Genomic DNA, 20,431 nt, shown 5'->3' with positions numbered 1-20,431 from the left:
AGGGGCACGGGGCCGCCGCCCGCACTGCGCGAGCCGCGGAGGCGCTGCGGACGTCACGGACGGGCCGCGGGGGGCGGGGCTTCGCTTCCAGGGGGCGGGGCCTCCGTGGGTGGGCGGGGCCAGCCCCAAGGTGGGCGGGGCCAGCGGCGGCGGGATGGCGGGAGGCGGGGGCGCGCCTCGCTGCCCGCCCGTGCACACGCACACACGCACTTTTGCACGCTTGCACGCGGACTTGCACGCTTATGTGCCCACGCACATCCTCGCCGTTGCTCCCCCAGCTTGGGAGCTGCAGCGTGAGGCTTCCCGGTTTGCTCCCAAGATGCCCTGCAGGGCTTGCTGCTTGTTGTGCACAAGGATAGCCGGAGCAGCCAGGTTCACAGCCCAGGTTTGCTTCCCTTTCTTGCCTTTTTTTCCTCTTTTTTCCTCCCCTTCTTCCTTTCTTTCCTTTTTATCTTTTATCTCCCAGTGTGTGCTTTGCATCTCAGGTGGGGATCTGTGATAGAAAAGGTACTAATTCCCCTACTGTAGTTTGAGCCGCTCTCTCCTAACATAAATACATGTGTATTTTGTTATCCTGTGAACTGTGGTAGTTGGGAAGACAGCAGTTAAGATGTCTGAATTGTGCCTGTTAACAACTTGTTGCCACTATTGTTTTCGTCACAGGTGCGCGATTGTATACTTTAGTCTCTGAATTTCTGAATAACATTTCAGGGGGAGAGTGAGCCCTGTTTGTAGTGGTCATCAAAGCAAGGTTTCCCTTTGAGCTTTTGGGCTGTTTGTAGTAGTTCTGACCTCCACAAGTGAGATTTAGACATGTGGAGAACTTTTGAGTTCGTACAAAAAGAGAGGGAACAGCTCCCATCCGTAATGCAGCCAGTAAACACCGGGTGGCATGGAGGTTGTTTTGAACATACATTGGTGAATGCTACAATGTGAGTTATGGTCTTTTCTTAGGGTTGGAACAATTTGTTTATTGTATTTTTTTTCCTGAACCAAGAGGTGAATTCGCTGAGGCATTGTAATGCATGTGGTTATTGAAGGCCATATTTTCCATTCCAAGCAACGGTCACAAGCTGAGTGGTAAAACTTGGCACAAGTCACTCCCTTATTGTGTTTTATCCTTTAAAGGGATGGGGGTGCAGTCTCAGTGTATAATGGGTAAAGTTAAGCTAAGAAGCTTTAATGACAAGTTCATTCAAACCCTTCTTTGTTGGAATGCAGATGGATACTAACTTAGAATAGGTACGTAATGACATAAGATGGACATCTCATAATTTGGACTTAATTCCGAATCCATGTGTTTGTGGTAATTGGATCCGTATGGTGGTAATTGGGTCCCTTCTCTTTTCCTACTCTTCTTTTCTTAACAAAGCTTTCTTAGACTGGTGGTAAACATTTATGTGTCCTTTTCCACTTTGCCCCTACCTGGAAATGGGGGGGAGGGGAGGGGGGGGGGAAGCAGTTGGTTACTTTGATACTTCTCTCCTTCCTGGATGTTTGCTCTGGCTTCAGTTGTCAAAGACGTGTGAACTTTGTATCACTTGACATTTTAGGCTTGTGAAAACTGGCAGAGAAGTGTATTTGCAAGGTGAAGGTTGTTTCATACAAAAGAAGTGTTTTTTACAATGTCCTGTTCTCGTTAACAAAAACTCATTTAACTCTAACCCAGGAATCTTTAGCTGCAAAGCTAGAAGTTGGTGTTGATTTAGCCCTCTGTTCTTTCATTCTTCTAATGATAGAATTGCAATAAGATATGTGTATCTTTTTTTCTACCTTTAAGATGCTGACTTTTCTTTCTGCAGAAGGCATGTTTTGTCATGCACTGGCACCCTTCCCCTGACTTGAATGCCTTGAACTTTCACTAAACTTCACAGAAAGGGCTGAGAAAAGCTAAGAATCAAAAGTCCTGATAAGTGTAATGTTAGAGGCGCGACTTTTACTCTAGAAGGGAGTAAAGGCTCTGTGCAACAGCTGATGGGATTTAACCCCAAGCTCCTGTTCTATTATTTGCAAACCCATGCCATTTATTACCGGTGTAATTATGTGGATCTAGTGGAGCGTATCTTTTCAAGAGACATTGTTCCTGGTTTTGTCCTCTTTTTGGAAACATTTATTTAGGAAATCTTATTAGAGTTAACTTTCTAGTATTAAACCAAAACATGTAGTCTTAATATATTTTATTTCTGTGGCTTAATTTGTGCAAATAATGTTAAATTGAAAGCAATTTTCATCTAGTAAATTACTTAAGTTTTTCTCTTTGGCCAATGAAAGCAAACATTTCATTTTCTTATAAGCTAACACCATGCTGTGCAGGCTTGTAATGCCACAGAAAAATGCATGAGCTCAGAAATGTCATTGTTCTGTGTTTTGTATTCTTCAGTGTCTTTTCTTAAACTCTAGTATTTCTATATTTTATTTTTTCCTGCAGTCACTATTTGGGGCATAAACTACTTGATTCTTGCTCTGAGGTTGAAGTCTCTTATTTCAGAGTGCCAAGGCTAGTGTTTCTGTTGCCAGTACTACACCTGTGTGCTAGGGCCAAAGACTTTCTGAGAATGGTGTCCCTAGTACTCTACATACAGCCTAAGTACCAAGGGTGGCCAGACTCCTCAGGTCTCAGGATGTTTTTATTTTCTTGTATCAGTTGTGAAAACTTACTGAACTGCTATTTTTCTTTTCTTCTTGAGAGGCAGAGGATTTCTCATGATGGGGGATGAAAATTGAGGGCTCTCGAGAGGGTTAATGGCTCACTTCAGCAGAGTTGAGGGAGCCTTCTGAATTGCTTATAGGCTTTAAAACATGTTTATTAGGGCCCTGACACACAAACAAGCTATGGTGCATCATTTGACTCCAGGGTAATTGTTTTTTCATGTTCCAGTTTCACTGTGGGTGTAGCTGATCTAATTGTGTGCTGTTGCTGAAAGCTATCCAGTTCTGCTGCATCCTTTGTGTGCTCATCCAAGTGTGCAGTCAGTCAGATAAGGGAGCTGAACTGTCTGAAAAATGAGCAGTACAACAATGATTTTCAGATGATTCAGCTGGCTCTGTGCGCTCAGCACCACGTGGGCCTTACACCATCATGAGGGAGATGGTCGGAGGGCCTGGGGAGGGTTTGGGGGATCTGCTGGGGCTGTTCCTTTTCGGGGCAAGGTGGACTTCGGCTGGCTGAAGGTGACTGTTAAGATTCACTGTAGCAATTCAAAACTATCATGGGGATGTTTTAGGTCTTCTAGCGTACAGGCACCACAGTGTATACACTCAGAACTATTGTGTTAACTGTCTTTGTCTTATCTGAAATATTCAAGTAACTGTGAGTTTCTCTGCAGGATTTTATTTATGTTGGTGATGGCTGAGGAGGGAGAAGGCAGAGAATCCCCATCGAATAGGATGATAGTGCAGTGGATTTAGTAGACAGTGCAACATGCTTTATTGTTTTCAGAAATTGTTTATTCCTATTTTGCTGACATTTGTCACTTCCTCTTCCCCTGCCCTGAATTACTAAATGTGGTTTAAAGTGAAAATGACGGGCTTTATATTTAGGCCATTCTAACGTTTGTTCTTTGTAACTTCATGCACCTTTGGGTAACCAAAGAGAGTGTCGGGGGACCAGGATGTTGACACTGTAAAATGTCACTGTGTTTCATTGTTCTTATACTTTCTAACACAGTAAGGTCTTCTAGGCAGTGTTGTGGTTACTGTTTAATAATTCTGTTTTTTAATAAGTAACCAAGTAGTAAGTGGCTTGTTTCTTCACGAAGTCTTGTGCTGAAAAGGTATTCAATAGAACTGGGAAGAAAAATGAAACTTAAATCAAAGCTACCTTATCTAGTTTTTATTTACATTATTTTGAGGAAAGTCTGTATGGTATTTGGGAAGGTGGCCTGAAAGACTTAGACGTGGTGGTATGAAAACCTGTGAAACAGTTGGGATCCTTAGCAATGTCTTTGGTCTCATTATTGGTGTTGCTGTTGGACATATGTAAACTTAAATAGCTGCTTTTTAGTTCTACAGTACCAGTGTTTCTGTCCTACAGATTACTCCCATAGCTGGTAGTTCAGGTGATGTTACAGCCTCTCTGTTGAAACCATTATATTTTAATGATAAATTGTGCAAAGAACCAATTCCCTTTCATTACCTCAGGAGCAAGCCAGTGTATGTCAGTGAGCTGCTTTACACTCGTTCTTTCAGGCTGAGACTAAGATTGTGAAAGATGGACTAAAGGGGACTATTAAGTTTCTAAGGTGCACCTTCTTTTAAAGAAAAAACAAAAAAAAAAAAAAGAAAAAAAACACAAAGAGGTTTGGAATGAGTCTAGTACAGACATATAGGTGCATCTGTGCTGACAGTAGTACATACAGTTGAAAGTTTTGGTCCACGAGGCTGAAAGTGCTACTACAGTTGTTCATAACTTACCATGTGGTAAGTAGCAAGCTTGCAGCAGGTTGTTTATACTAAGGTTTGTGGGGATTTATCTGCTCTGGTCTTAACCACTAAAAGTATTAAGTAGTTGAAAAACAGATCATGTATTCCTAGGACAGCTGGTTTTTCATATGGGTCTATTTCATGTTAAAATAAAAGGCATTCTGTAGGGAGTACTGGCTAAAGATCCGCATGCTTTTAGATCATGCATCGTTGGAAGGTACACCAGAAATAAATATTTCTGGGAAAATCGCTAATTCTCCAACTCTCACCTTTGTTGTTCCACCTCCCCCCATGAAAATGATTCAGAGAAAAGTAATTGCATGTTATTGCAATTCCTAATTTTAAAGCACTAAGGCAGTAGCTAGCAGTACAGGGTTCTCAATTTGATGGATGGTCTGATATAGTACAACAATTACTGTAACTCAATTTGGAGCTTGTTTTGGGTAATAAATTGTACAGCACAGTAGTTAAAGCTGGCTTGGCTGCTGGTTTTAGTAAGGTTGAGCTTTGATCTCTTGAAATAAAAGTAGCTGACTGACTTAGATCCTGTTAAATGTTCTTGCGTGGAAGTGTGCTCTTCAGAAAGATGTGTGCCGTTAGACTTGCAGTAAAGGATGTGAACTGTTAGCATGGGGGAAAAACCAGCAACACTTTGGAAAACGTTTCAGTATGCATAGTGCTTGGAGGAGGCTCCAGAAGAGGGTTATATTTTACTTGGTGTCTAAAAGAGTCTGTGTGTAACTGAATTATGCATTACAAATTTAACTAAAGAGTCTAGGTTAAATTATGGTTCTGTTGATTCATTCATTGTGATTCTGACGCTGAATTATTCTGCAGAGTCATGCAGAATGAACATATAAGCACTTATGTCTATTTCAAAGGTAATAATGTTTTGAATGTTAGTCCAAATAGCTGTGTAGCAGTGTTTAGTGTATTCTCATGCAGTTCATCTGGGATAAGTAAAGTTGGGGGTAGGAGATGAAGGGTGAACTTGAGGGTAATGCAGCTTCATATTGTCTAGAAAATATTATTCATGCTTAACGTCTGAAAATTTTGCGCTTTCTAACGGTTCTGATTCTTATTATAGTAACGTTTAAGAAATATTACTGACTTGTTTTCTTTGTGTTTTGAACTAGAAGTGAGTTAGCTCATCCTTTTCCTTACAAAAGCCTGTCTTCTGCATTTCTGGTGGAGGAGCAGGGCAGAGTTAGATGTTGCAGACAGCCTAATGGGAGGAGGACAGAAACCAGCTAGAATTTCATCTAGGTGGGGCTAGCAGGAAAAAAAATCTGTGTTTATTTACTGTTTGACATCACAATTTTGGCATAAAATTTTAAAATTCGTGTTTGTAGAGTCCAGTCTGCTTTTCATTTAGAGCTGTATGAATTTTAAATACTTGTACATCTGTCATGTTTTTTTTTTTCCTTCTACTTTCTCCTCCTGGGATCAAAACAAATTTCCATCATTCTATTGGCTTGTCACGAGCTTCTCTATTTTTGACAAAGCTCGTAAAGTATCCTTTTAAAGAGTAATTTTATTTCTTTTTTTGTCACTTAAATCTGACTTGAAAGTACTTAATTTTTAAGAGGGCAGTAGGTATATTTTATGTTGGTTTTAGCTTTTTTATGGTTTGTCAAAAAGGGAGGAATTTGTAGAACTAAGATGAATTTGTTTAAATATTTTTTTTCATTTGTGACTTCTACTGTAATGCTAGTACTCACATACAGAAATGAATAGTGTTGAGATTTTTGTTCCCTCAAGGAGAAGAAAGTACCCAGAGAAAACTTACCTAATAGTGTGTTTTTAACAAATAATTTAAGTTCCCTCATTTACTTTTTTTTTATGGAAGGAGAAAAAGGAAAGGAGAAGGTCTAAATAAAACTAAAAATGAAAGAAGAGGTTTTTACCTTAGCAGATTTGTACAGTGAAATGAGCCTTATTTTACTTTTTAAAAATTTCCTCTATGTGCTTTTGTCTTACACCATCAATGGTACTTTCTTATATATGGTTCCTGGAATTCGTTTTATAAACTTCCTTGAACTGCCAAGCGTTTAAATGGCCTGTGTCACTCATTCAATTTTATTTTTGTTTAGCATACAGCTCGCTTAGTATTGTTGAATCAGTTTGTTAATGAGCTGGGCTTAGTAGCAAACAATGATTACTCAGAAAAATGCTGTTCAGAAGTATCACGGTACTGCTGCGTAACATGGCACGAATGGCTGTGTTCTCACAAAGGGACAAGAAGAGACTGTAGCGTGGGTGAAAGGTATGTTTTAAGATGATCGTACCTACTAAAAATGTTAAGAATAATACGAATAGATCCCTCTTTTTCAAATCATTTGCTTCAAAAACTGCAGGAAGAATTGAGCCTACCTTGTTTCTGCTAAACCACAAAAAAATGAACACATGGCTTCTGACAAATCATGAGATGGATGACTCAAGATGCAAGCTAGCTGTAGTTTGGGAATGTGTCAGCGCTGATTTGCTTCATTTGCTTTAGATTTTGTGCACTTGTGAGGATGTTTTTTAAAAAAATGTGTTGAGCAGGATAAAATGACAACCTCATTGCATAGGTAGCTTAGTGCTGCTATTCGAACAACAGCAACAACAAAACCTAGTTGTTAGTCTTTGAGAGGTAAGTTCAGATTCCAGAGATGTGAAGTCTGGATGCAGATAGATCAGTACAAAGAGCTGTATTCGTTAAGTTTTTGTGCTCCTTTTCATAGGAGCAAAGGAGAATAAAAGCCAAGGAAATAGATCTGGGATGTTGATAGTGGGAACCGTACATAGCTTTGTCACTACTTGCAGTTATTCTAATATTTTAGGGCACTCAAGTGTGTGTTTTGACTGTGATTCCTCCTTCTCTAAAGACAAGCGAGTTTCATTTCCATGTTACTGATAAGAAAAATGAATCAGAATCGCAGGTTCTCAGTTCAGTGAGATTATTTTTTTCTCATTTAAGAGTGCCTCTCTGATGTCATTAAATTTACCCAAATGAACTAATCTGTATAATCAACTGCAGCTTTTCAGTCTTCCTTAAATAATTTCTAATGTTTTTTAAAAAAATAAGCCCTTTTTTTTTTTTTAACTTGTGTGAATTTTGCAAGTCATTTAACTTTGGGGTAGTCAAATTCAGCAGCTTGCAAGGCCTTCTACAGATGAAATGTGATTCATAAAAAAGTACCAGAAGAGGAAACTTTTCCTCCTTCACTGGAAGGCTGGGGTGGTGGGAATTACCTGTGGAAGCAGGGCTTTTCCAGAGCCTGTTTCAGATACCAGCAGCCTTTACGTTAGCAGATTGTTGGGATACATGAAGCGATTACAGTGTGTCAGCAAGAGAGGAGCACGTCTGAAGAAGAATGAGGTGTATTCCTATTAATTGGCTGTAGTACAGAAGCATCGGTCTGCCTAAAATGTCAGTCACGGCCTTTTGTAGTTGCAGAGCAGCAAACCATCACAAGCTTTTACTGCAATACTGTTGTGGTTTTTTTGTTTGTTTTCTGCAATGTAAATGTAAACCTGTGAAGACACATTTTAGGCTGGATGAGGACTTAAACTACTACATGCCAACTGCTGTACTAGGACAGAAGAAGATTGAATTTCTATTCTCTATCTTAGTTGTCTTGTTTTAAATATTCTTTGCTATGTTTTAAACTGACAATAACATGCATTTTAAAAATACTTTTTCTTAACAGAAAGCTTTGTGTTAATGGGATTTTACTGTTGTATATATTTCAAAGCTTTTATGTAAAGACATATATGATGATGTTACACAAGATGATCTTTTGATCTATAATAATGGTAGTTCAAAAGAATGAACTGGTTTTGTCTGGGCTGCTGTTAATAGTGGTTTGGCATTGGTATAATCATGTGGTGAGGTCTGTTGTGGATAATAGGAGCATGCTTTGGTACCCTGTAGCTGAAAACTGAGCAGTGAGAGAAAGGCCATATTCGTAGTCTTATACAAAATAGTATTTTAGTACAAAACTGGTATACATGTATACCAGTTTTAAAGTTGTGTTTCTTAAGTCAACATTTTGTTTTATGTGCTTTAGATGTTTTAAAAAAAAAAAATCCAGTTGTGGAGCTTCAACGAGGTCTTGTAAACTTAGACAAGTTGTGGCAGAATGCCTCTGTGTCAGGTGTCTGTCTTTCACAAAGCTATGTTACTTACTTAATATATTTGAATCTTCCAACAATTCTGTAAATATTGCTGTCCTTAGAATCCTTGTCTCATTCTTCTGTTACAGTAATTGAAATCGACCAGACAGATAATTAAATGTAATATTGAATGTTCTTTACATTTTTCACTGTTACAGAGCAGCTTATTAGTCTTTGACCAACTGTGCTTTAAAGTCTCAGTAGTAGATACCAACGGTTCTCTGTACAAGTAGCGTGCTCTGAATAGAAGAAATTAATTGGGACCAGCTGGAATGAGTTATTGTACTTAAAGGTCATTATGTTTTTATCTTTCATATACTCTAATTTTCTTCAGGATTCGTGTAATGATCTGAGCAAAAAAGTGTGGTAATTTGTCAAAAATATTACGTTCTTTCTTATCAAATGTTTTGTTTACTCTTTCATAATAGGTGAAATATTACAGACATTTGGCACCTGATCACTTGCTTCAAATATGTCATCGACTAGGACCACTTCTAGAGCAAGAAATTCCCCAAAGTGTCCCTGGAGTGCAGACGCTATTAGGAGCTGGCAGACAGTCTTTGCTTCGTACAAACAAAAGTATGAAAACTGTGCGAGAGTTTTGAGAGTTCTTTGTATTTCATGCCTCTTCTGCATTTTTGTGTGAGGAAAAACATCTGTTGTGTAATTCTTTTAAAACAGGTTGCAAGCACGTTGTATGGAAGGGATCTGCTCTTGCTGCATTACACTGTGGGAGGCCTCCAGAGTCACCTGTAAACTATGGCAGTCCACCTAGCATAGGTAAGTCAATTTTATTACAGCATTACCCTTGTACTACCTGGCTCCCAGGGTAATTGATTATAGTAATGATGAGAGCTAGATAGTAGTTCTGTTTGTTTGGCTGTTTGTGTCATGTCTTGCATTGAATATTACTTTTTACTAAGATGTCATAACTGGCCATATTTTCAACTTTGTATGTGGAAAAAAAAAAAACAAACAGCTTCTGTAAATTCATGCACCAGTTCTGCTCTTAAATTAGTTATTTTTGTCTTTGAAGCATGCAACTGAATAAATTTAATTTTAGCAGTGAATATATACAAATAAAACGAATTTATTAAAGATGTAGTAATGCTGTCAGTAGATGAATAATTCATATGCTGGACCAACTTAAAACCAGAATGACATTGTCTGCACCCATTGTTGGACAGAATAAGTCTCAGACTGGTGATGGTTTTCTTTGGAAAAATTTAAGTGTCCTGTAGAAGTGATACTCTCTGCTCTTTGGTCTATGCAGTAATTTTGTAGCTCTGCTTTAGTTTGCTGCGTTACATCACCAAGCATGTGCTATCTGTCCTGCTGAGAAACTGGAGGAGGCTAGTGTGTGTATACCCTATATATACACATATAATTAATATATATAATATATATCTAGTTGGTATTTTTAAGCTCTCATATCTTTGTCACTAAAATATGTTCTGTTAGCTTTCAACCTTTTAACAAGAAGTTGCATTTTCTTGTTCTCAATTGCTAAGAGAATGAAGATGTGGTGTTTTAGGAGATTGTTTAAAGAGCATCCTTTTCCTTTTGTTGTGAATGGGAAAACTGTGCAAAATCACTTGTCTTTTCATCTTTTTTCTGCTGATGTCTAGGGGGAGGTTAAGGCCAGATTACCAGCAAGGATTATACCAAGGCAGCATTTGCAGGTGCAAATGCAGTGTTGGATGAGGTTGGAAGGAGGGTAGATACCCAGTTTTTAATCAGCTCATTCACATTCACTCAGCCCCTGATCATTTTGTCTCCATTGTGGGCACTTAGAGTTGGCCCCTTTCAGAGGCGGGTCTTTGCACCTTTACAAGGGCATGTTGTAGTTTTCAGTGATTGATGACTTGTTGACCCTTAGTTTGCACCCCTGTTCTTGTCTCCCGTATAAGTAAAGTTTGATGAGATCTAGCGAACAACTAGCACAGGATGCCATTCTTTTTACTTCTTAAGACGAGTGAACAAAGATATACTTAGTATCTTTTTAAGGTGTTATTTTGATCTGTAATCTATTCTATGTTAAAACTATTTGTAGGAAGAAAATCTGAAAATATGATGTATATTAATACTAGTATTTCTCCATAGTTCAGTCAGGGGCCTGATATTTCATCCGTACATATGTGCATGAATATTCAGAAAAGCATATTCAAAAATTCTTACAAGTCTTCAGAGTACATCAAGCATCTAACTGCTTCTAAAAGAAACAGGACAGTGGTTAGTCAAAGGTAGGCCTCAAATAAGCTAATTTACACCTCCTTTCCTGAAAGCTATTTAAGCACCTGTTTAGTCACTGTGAAGTATAAACACCATGTGGCTGTAAGAGGAGGGAAAAAAATTCCCAGAAGCTTTCTCTACATTTCATGAGCAACAGCAATGATATACTGACATTTTTAATTTTTTTTTTTTTTAAATCACAAAGCAAGGACATAAATATGTAATCCACAATTACTTATTGGGCATAGTGGCTCTTTTTAACACATGGGAGGTTTAAGAACCTGGGAAACTGCTGGAGGTGAGAGGACAAGTTGAGATGCCTTGAGGAGTAAGTAATGGTGCAGCAGCAGATTTCTGGATCAAATCAAACAGTTCATTGCTTAAGCAGTCTTCAGTTTTGTGCTTCTATGATGCAATGCATCACTGATAAAAGATGGGCTGTTGTGAAGGCCATGGTAAAAGAGAGAGAACTGAAGATACATTGGGTGAGCTACTAAGTAGCAATGGACAAATATACAGCTAAGTGCTGTACAGAACAGAGCTATTTTAAATGAGATATCTTACCATTACAGTTTTTTTGAAGTCTGATCTCCTTTTGAGGAATATTGGTAGCCTGTAAGGTTTCCGTAAATTGGGATATTTAAAAAACATGTATTATGTTTATATATAAATAAAAATAAATTGAGACTGCTCAATTTGGGCTCTCTAGATTATTCCTAGTGTTCTAAGAGTCTCCAAGTCAAATCTCAAAGTGCACACCATCACACTTTACCCAAAGGATTACAGTTCTGTCTTAAGCTGAAGCAGAGGCATGCTACAGCTAAGAAGCTTTGAAGTCGAGCGCTGCCAACTTTGACTTGGTCAGATGGCAAAGTATTTGGTGTTCTAGTGGCTTGTTTTATTTTAAGGTGAAAGATGCATACTTCCCATGATGCTTTTGTAGGTGTTTGGTATATAGGGAGAGGACATGGCGTTGCTGGGTTTTCAGAGCTTCCTCCGCTAATGTGCATACTGTTCTGGGGCAGTTCACCAAAACCCTCCTGTAGTACCTACTTTAATTCGGTAGGTTTTTGTTTACAGGTGTTATTTTGGTATTCATTTAAAGAATTGTTCCAATGTTGTGCTCCAGATGTGGAGGAAGAAGTGCTTGTGGCTGAGTATTTCCCTTTCTGAGTGCCTGTGTGCTGTTGTGAACATTGTAAACTTAGACAATCTTGGGCTGGATGAGCAGCTTTATCTGCAAGGTGTCTGGAGGACAGAGCTGTCTAATAGCTTAGATTTCCTTAGTAGTGGTTGTCTTAACTTTTTCAATGCTTGGCAATGTGTTTTAAAACATATTTGAAATCAGAGCAGCAGAAGACGCAGACTGTTCTGCTTTGTACTTTGACTTAATCCACGGTACATATTTTTTTTAAGGGGAAAAGACTAGTGCATGAAGTCTCTGTCAGCTAGATAGCAAAGAAACTTGTAGTTGCCACGGTAGAGAAGTTAACTGTTAGGAGAAATAACTTTCAGGCTGTTTATAGGAAGAACAAGTAGGGCTTTCTAAGTAAATGTTATTTTTACTGAACCTTTTGCAGAGCTCTGAATATTTGCAAAATTATAGTTATTTCAACATACCACATTTTTCATGACCAATAATTTCCTTTTCCAAACGTTGAGATAAGTGCTGGTAACTACATGTTTTCAACTGTGAAGTGTATTTGGATTTTTTGGATGTCTGGTTCAGACCTGTGTGTTAAAGCATTTGTGTTTGGTTTATCCTGTTCTAGTCTGATCCTTTGAATGAAATTGGGAACTGGAATGACTTTTATAAATAACATTAGATACTAGATTGCATTTTCTTACATAGCTAGCCCCTTTTCCACTAGGAGAGCTATATTTTACATATTTGTGCAACAAAACATTTGGAAACTCATGTTCTCAGGGCTGTATGTGTTTCATATGGAGAGCCCGCTAATGGTTGAGGAATGGGAAGAAGTATTTCTATGTTGTGCAAGCTTTTTCCTTCGTTTACATTTTTCTAAGCATATTTGCACGTTTCCTAGTTTGATGGACGGATGTAATTACGATGCTGAAAGGATATTCTTTAGTTTAAAAATTTCGTGCATGTTGTGCCAGCTGCCTTGTGACTTCTTTACACAGTTAAAATACATCTGTACAAATACGTGCTTCAGCAGAAAACTATAAAGTATCTGTAGAATATGATAAAGAGAAACAAACTTGAGTAATAAATAATGTTTTTCCAGTTGATATTGTTTGTGCAACATAAGCACTAAGATAGTTAATTAAGAACACAAAGAGCTATGTCATATGTTCTTTTGTATTGTTAAAGATCCCTGCAGAAACAGAAATAGAACTCTTTCAGTAATTTTCAGGAACTGCTGAAAAAGCACAGAACCAAAGCTTAAAGCTGTGAGTTCAAAGCTCTTCGGGAAGCTGGTCATTCATGTGTGAAGAGCTGAATGAGACTGGCTGCTCGTTCCCTGATAATGAAGAATGTTTTTCTTGATTGATGAACATATATCTGCCTTTGAGAAATACTATTTCATTGTCTTGCTGAATAGTCTGCTTCAAGAAACGTTCTGAGAGATTTTCTATTTTTCTCACAGTTTCTATATTAAATGATCCTGCTGTTTCAGCTGTAAACAGAACACGATGTTCTGCTAGTGGTGTAGATGTTTGTTTTTAGAAATTTAGTAAATACTTTAGGCCTAAAAGCTAACTTAAGAGTACTTTGCATAGTATACTCCTGTTACAGTAAAAACAAACAAACAAAACCAAAATAAACTAACCCGAAAGACCAGCTTTAGGTTTTGAATATTAGCGATGCAATACATTTAAATTATCTGTGTAAACTAATGTTGTTATGTGTGTTTATTCAAGTACAAAGTGAATTATACTAAAATAAATACCTTCTTTTTATGCAAAACCAAATGTTATAGAAGTCCTAAGGTCCTAATATTTTGACTGAGATATGTAACAAGTAATATGCTGGGTGTAAGTGGGATTATACTGAAGTTAGGGAAGAGTTTGGAAATGCTTGGGATTGCATAGCTTTCATTTGTTGCATGCTACCTTTGCAAGCATCTCGCCCCCCATTTCTCTAAATTGGTAAGGGTTTGGCACCTACTTTCACTGAGCAAGTAAATTTTATATGTAAAGTTTTGGGTGTATGTAGACCTTGCATACACTCAGATATGCTCCAGTGAGAAATCAGTTTGCCTTTACTGTGTCCTGAGACAAGTTCTGGCTCAGTCAGTTGCTAGCTTTATCTCACTTTAGGTGGGTGATGAAAATTGCCTATAAGCCAGAAGACGTGGAGTACTGCTTAGAGTTTGGAAGTCAAACAGAGAAATGGTGGGAAGGTAGAAGTCAGCTCAAGCTGCTTTTTTGATCCCGGACATCTTGACAGAAGGGGTGGAGGAGGGAGGAAGAAAACCTGAGTGCGTGAGGAGTTTAATGTTATTCGCTTAGGCAGTGACAGGAGGAGTCTGGCAGTCTTGTTGTTTTAAACAACTGCAAATGCCTCAGTATTCACTATAGGTGTGCCTAGGCTCTCAAGCTATGCAACTCGTTTCGTTATGGCTAAGAGTTGTGAATAAAATGCGTTTCTCAAGTGTCCTTCAAGATTTGCTTTGAACCTGGTTTCATTTTTGTGTGAATGGAAGGGGAACAAAGTTGGTTTCTGTTATTCAGAATAGAACTTTTAATTAAACACGACTCCAGAAGGGAAGAAAATGAAAAATAAACCATAAAGACTACTGTATGTGCTTTTTTATATGAGGTAAAGCACGTTGCTCTCCCCCATCTTTAAAGGCATATTTCACATTCAAGGATAAGACCGTGTAAATAAGGTGATGAAGCTGGTCACTTGGATAAAAAAAAAATAAAGTAAAATAAAAAAAGCCAAGGGGAAAAAAAAAAAGGTCAGCATAGCTAATACTGCACTGTCTTTCAGACACCAGAATTTATCTTTACAGATTGCTGTATTTCTCTGAGCTGCTTGTTCTATTTTGGGTACAGAGTGAGCTAGAGACTTTCTAAAACTTTGAAGGCATTCAGGTTGGTGCCTGCCACGTGCCTTTTGAGTGGGAGAAAGCCTGATACAATCTTTCACAAGTTCTATTGAAAACTCCTACCATTTTACATTCAGCAGCTTTATGTATGTTAAATTTTAAATTGTTCTGAGGGAAAGCAAAAAATTAAGGTGATCTTGACTCTGAGATGTGGTTTTCAGATTAATGCTGTTAGTAGCAGTGAATCATAACAGTAGAAGTGAGATTTTAAAAATAAAGTTCCATTTTACTAAGTTGTCTAAAGAGCCCAAGTCTCTGTTTTTCAGTTTATGTTTCTAAGTGACTTTTAAAAATAAATAAATGTATTTAAGTGTTTGCCTTGATGGGTAAAGAATCCCATGTTTCTCACTCCCCTCATCTGCAGCTCCCCCCACACACTTTTTTTTTTTTTTAGTCTAGTAAAGGGCCATAGTAACTTGTAGGTAACCTTGCCTTCAAAGGGGAGGCTGGACCTGGTGACTTCCTGAGGTTGGAGAGGACTTGTAGCGTTCTGCGACTCTGCAGTAATAAAAGTACAAGCTCTTCTGGCATTGAATCTGGTGAAGGGTGTGAAGGAACACACAAAGGGCTTCTACAGGTGTAGCATCATCAGGAGGAGGAGTAGGGCTGTCTGCTGAATGGGGTCAGGATCAGAGACCTGGGGCTGTTCAGCCTGGAGAAGGGGAGGCTCAGGGGATCTCATCACTATGTATAAATACCTGAAGGGTGGGTGCAAGGAGGATGGAGCCAGGCTCTTTGCAGTGGTGCCCAGTGCCAGGATAAGAGACAATGGGCACAAATTGGAACACAGAAGGTTCCCTCTGAACATCTGGAAGCACTTCTTCACTGTGTTGGTGGCTGAACAGAGTTGCCCAGAGTTTGTGGAGTCTCCCTCCCTGGAGACCTTCAAAAGCCACCTGGATGTGGTCCTGGGCAGCCTGCTCTGGGTGGCCCTGCTTAAGTTAGGGGGTTGGAGCAGGTGGCCTCCAGAGGGCCCTGCAAACCCCAGCTGTTCTGGCATTTGGTATGAACAGAAATGCTTGGCTGAAAGGATTGACTGGCAAATGGGCTGTTTGATGATGGTGCACATTGGGGGCTAATACTGGGACCTGCACTGTTTAACATCTTCAGTAGCGACTCGGATGATGGAACACCAAGTTTGCAGACAATGCAGCCTGAGGGGTGGTGGTTGATACACCAAAGGGACTGTGCTGCCATTCAGAGGGCCCTTAAGAGGCTGGAGAAATGGATGAGCAAGATGTGGGGGTTTCTCTCTGCTGGGCAGCCGAGCTCCACCACAACTGCTGTCTCACACCCCATCCTCAAAGGAAAAGGGGGAGAAAATACGATGAGAAGGGCTTAAGGGTTGAGATGAGGACAGGGAGATGACTCAACAATTACCATCACAGACAAAATCAGATTCAGCATAGGGAGATTAATATAGGTTATTGTCTATCACTAGCAGGCTAGAGCACTGAGAAACTAAAAACAAACTAAATCCACCCTCTTCCACCTCCTTCCCCAGAGCGGTGCAGGGGAATGAGGGCTGCGGTCAGTCCCTGATGCTTCATCTCCGCTGCTCCTTCATGGTCACTCTCGGTCCCTCCCACGGGATGCCGTCCTTCCCAAACTGAGCCTGCGGGGGCTGCCCACAGGCAACAGCTCTTCAAGAACTGCTCCTGTATGGCTCTGTACCACGGGGTCCATCCATCTGTCAGGGGCAAACTGCTCCAGCACGGGTCCCCTACGGGTGGGCAGCAGCTCCCCCCAGACCCCCTGTTCCTGCGGGGGCTCTCCATGGGCCGCAGCCTCCTCCAGGCCACATTCACCTGCTCCACCAGGATGGAGTTGTCACACAGCCTTTTCTTTTTCCCCTTCCTTCAGTCTCCTCTCCCAGAGGCCCACCCAGCATCATTCCCTGGCTTGGCTCTGGCCAGTGGTGGGTACCTGTGGAGCCGGCTGGAGCTGGCTCTGCTCTGACATGGGGCAGCTGCTGGGCTCTGTTCACAGAGATTCCCCAAAGAGAAGTGCAGAAGTCCTGCCCATGGGAAGGAATGTCTCCATGCACAATTACACAACAGGGGCTTAATGAGCTGGGCGTCCTGATGTTCAACATATCAGACATGAGTCCCCATTGTACGAAAAAAGAAGTGGCATCTTGTTCTGTTGGATCTAGAAAAGAAGTGGCATCTAGTGCATTGTTGTTAGGCTGAGGCTGTTCCTTTCCCTCTAGTCAGCACAGCTGAGACCCCACCTGCAGTGCTGGGTCCAGCTCTGGGCTCATCAGAACAAGAAATGCATGGACATAGTGGAGTGAGTCTAGCAAGGGACCTGGAAGATGGTGAAAAGCTTGAAGTGTCTATCATACAAAGACAAGCCAAGAGGGCTGGGATTTACTAGCCTTGAAGAGAAAGCTTAAGGAGATCTTAGGAAGGGGTATAAATACCTAATTGGCAGGTTGTGATGAAGATGGAGCCAGACTCTTCTCATTGGTCCCTTGTGATAGGACAAGAAGCAATGGAAACAAACCAAAGTGTAGGAATTTCCACTGAAACATTGGAAAGTACCTTTTTACTATGGGTGGTCAAAACATTGGCATGGGCTGTCCAGAGAGGTCGTGAAGTCTCCATCCTTGGTGATACTCAAAGCTCAACTAGACACAATCGTGGGCAACCTATTCAAGGTGAACCTGCTTCAGCGGTGAGGTTGGGCAGCTGACCTCCAGACATCCCCTCCAACCTCTGTGATTCTGTGGCAAGATCAAGAGTCGGTCTTTAAGGCTGGTCATGTAGAGTGAAGACGAGCCCAGTTACCTGAAAGCTACAAGCCAATTCGTTGTGTTTATAAGCAACTGGTAAACAACTGATAGTAACTTAATTTTTTTTTTTTTTGTGGAAAAGTTTTCTTACACGTTCAAACATCTACAGAGCATGTAGCTTTTTTAGGTGTTGAATTTTACTGATCAGCTAGCTTCGCTATTAAATACGAAGAACTGATATTTGAAAACCAAAATGTCAACTGGGACTAAGTAGTGGAGTGTTGTTCCATGTCGCACACGCAACTGATAACATCTGTGTTTGTTTTTTTCCTTCTTTTTAAAACAGAATCTTGCGCATGGGTAGTGGACAGACAAATATAAGATAATTTTAATTCCCTTAGCTGGCCAAGCATTGGGTTGTAGCTTTTTCCATGTAGTGTCCACTTCACAGGGATGTTCTAGTAAGGAACAAGCAATCTGTTGTGTAGCTTTGTTCTTTCTTGCATCCAACCCTTCTTTCTTTTCTTGGTTGACTCATTGTAGGGCCCAACCAGTGCTCTCTAACCATCCTTGGATAAAGTTTGTGTCCTTTCCTTGCTTGTTAGGTACTGTTTGTGGCTCCCCCTGCAGCTGTTTAAGTACTTAAACCTTATCACTCTTCCTGTGATTGAATCAACATCTTTGCTTATGCTGACCCAATTGTGTGAGGCCAGGCAGAACTGAAGCAAAGACTCAAAACTTCTAATAGGGATTAAACAAGAGAGTTGCAGGAGTAACCGCTGTACAAGAGTTCCTAAAATCACTTTTTTTCCCCAAAAATACAGTTAAAATCAAGCTAAAATAGCTTAAAGACCACAGAAGGTCTGAAAGGTATTGAGGCCAGATATGGGTATCTATCATGTTGAATCGTAAGACCTATAATTAGTACAAAGGTATTATTATTAGCAATTGGTAGTCTTTCTCACCTTGGTTCACACCAGAAAAATCAGTTTTATTGTTCCATTGCACAAGATGCAGCTATTTTTAATTTTTACTCTGAAGGGAAAAAAAAAAAGAGTACTTCCTTTGCTAATAAGGCGTGCACTGGAGTTGTAAATGTTGGAATAAAACATGGGAATGCCTCAGAAATCAAGCTGGATCCCTTGGCAAAGGGAATGAGATTAAATATAATTATAGTTAAATGGGAGGCTGTATTGAAGAACAATGATGGATGTGAGCATTTAGTTTAAAAAAAAAATGTTGGAGGAGTCTTCTAAAAAATACAGTATTTTAATGGACAGTGTCCAAACCTATGGGAAGTTTCATTTTTTTTTCTTCTAAAAAGCATGATCTTGGTTAAAAATCTTCTGCTCTGTCATAATGCTACTTTTTGCCTTATAAAACCATTTTTCAGTTCCCTTAAATTTATTTTTAAATGGTAATGGGATTTTTGTGTGTTTTTTATCTAAATTTTTTTTCAAAGCCAATGAGAAAGATCCCAGTTTTCTCATTTCCACTGTTGCTGTGTTGCTTCTGTTTTGTGCAGTAGGTTGATTGTCACTAAACAAGGGACACTTGAGTTCCCCAGAGATACATGAACCAGTAGCAATTTGCCCATCACCACTTGCCATCAACAGGAATATCAGCAGAAATACTGGCTTAGGCTATGTTAAATCACTAATGGAGACTATTAAATTAAAAAAAAAAAAAAGTCAAAATTCGTCTGTATATTAAAAGTTAAACGCTTATATGAAGTCATTGGTTGCTTTCTCCTAAAGAGTCTGCTTACTTCTGAACTTACTGGCAGAACATCTCAGCAAGTTAACTTTTAGTTTAGCTTTTTTCTTTATGTGAGCTATGGATTCATTTTTATATAATTTGCTAGAAGCTGATTTCCAAGCAACCTACTTACATTAAGAGCAAACAAAAAGGTAACTTCTGAATAGGTTGAGATTGTGTAAGATCTCTTTATTGTTGTGGCAAATACTTTTCGTACTCTGTTTTATTGTGTGTGTTTGGTGTGTGTTTTTTTTTTCTTTTTACCATGGGATGATGTGTCAGAAACAGAAACGATTTATCTTGTGACTGAACTAATCTGGGTTTCCTGCTGTTCTAAAGTAGACTGTCTGTTGGCAAGGAAAAGCTTTGTCATAAAGCAAATGCAGCTGCATCTTTTTCTTGTGTAGGGGGAGGGTGAAGAGGATATTGCAGAGCCTTAAGGCAGTAGTGGCCCAGCGAGTTACTGCCTCACCCCGCAGCTAAGGATCCTGTTCCTTCACAAAGCATCTTGAACTAGGAAGACTTCCTTGAATCCCTGGGCTACATATGTAGGAACTGAAATATTTCAGGGCTGTTCTCATGGCCTGAAGCCAGTGGGCTTGGCAGTTGTCCATACCACTAAGTGCTTTTGCTCCCGTGCAGAGTAGCTACTATCCAGTTTGCATAATGAATGAAGTTTGACCTGTGCTGACTCATGAACCACTGTCTAGTTGGCCTGGGCCAAAACCGTGCAGTGCAAGAGGCTTGTAGCTCTTCACAGCTGATGCTAGTCAGTGAGCGTCATTGGTCCCCTTTAGTTCACTAGCACACACATTGACCTGGTGGAGTGTAAAGAATGACTAACCAGGGGAGTGACGAGAGTAGCAACTACCTGTCTTGACAGTGATGGATCTTGTTTTTCAGTGTAGTGCTGTGGATATTGCTGGGCATTTATTATTATTATTATTTTACTTTTCACATATTCAGAAGCAGGATATATTTGCAAATTTTATCACAGTTCTATGGAATATAAAATATATTGCCACTGTTTCTTTGCTCTAAT

General features: G+C 39.7%; 1 protein-coding gene across 2 annotated transcripts in view; it reads left to right on the top strand.

Annotated features, from left to right (window-relative positions):
* PHIP (pleckstrin homology domain interacting protein) overlaps nt 1–20,431 on the top strand; it is a 115,636-nt gene that overhangs the window by 1,221 nt on the left and 93,984 nt on the right. The window contains exons 1-3 of one of the 2 annotated variants that reach the window (XM_035571352.2): nt 149–385; nt 9,012–9,162; nt 9,265–9,363. In XM_035571352.2, the coding sequence (XP_035427245.1) occupies nt 155–385; nt 9,012–9,162; nt 9,265–9,363 (481 nt within the window). In that variant the 5' untranslated portion in view covers nt 149–154. Of the gene's footprint in view, nt 1–148; nt 386–9,011; nt 9,163–9,264; nt 9,364–20,431 lie in introns of those variants that run through there. The other variant, XM_035571353.2, reaches the window with a different exon arrangement.

The sequence above is a fragment of the Cygnus atratus genome, chromosome 3 (genome assembly GCF_013377495.2).
Source record: "Cygnus atratus isolate AKBS03 ecotype Queensland, Australia chromosome 3, CAtr_DNAZoo_HiC_assembly, whole genome shotgun sequence".
Taxonomy (NCBI): Eukaryota; Metazoa; Chordata; class Aves; order Anseriformes; family Anatidae; genus Cygnus; species Cygnus atratus.
The sequence above is the reverse complement of the archived record's forward strand: the minus strand, read 5'-3'. Positions and strand labels throughout refer to the sequence as shown.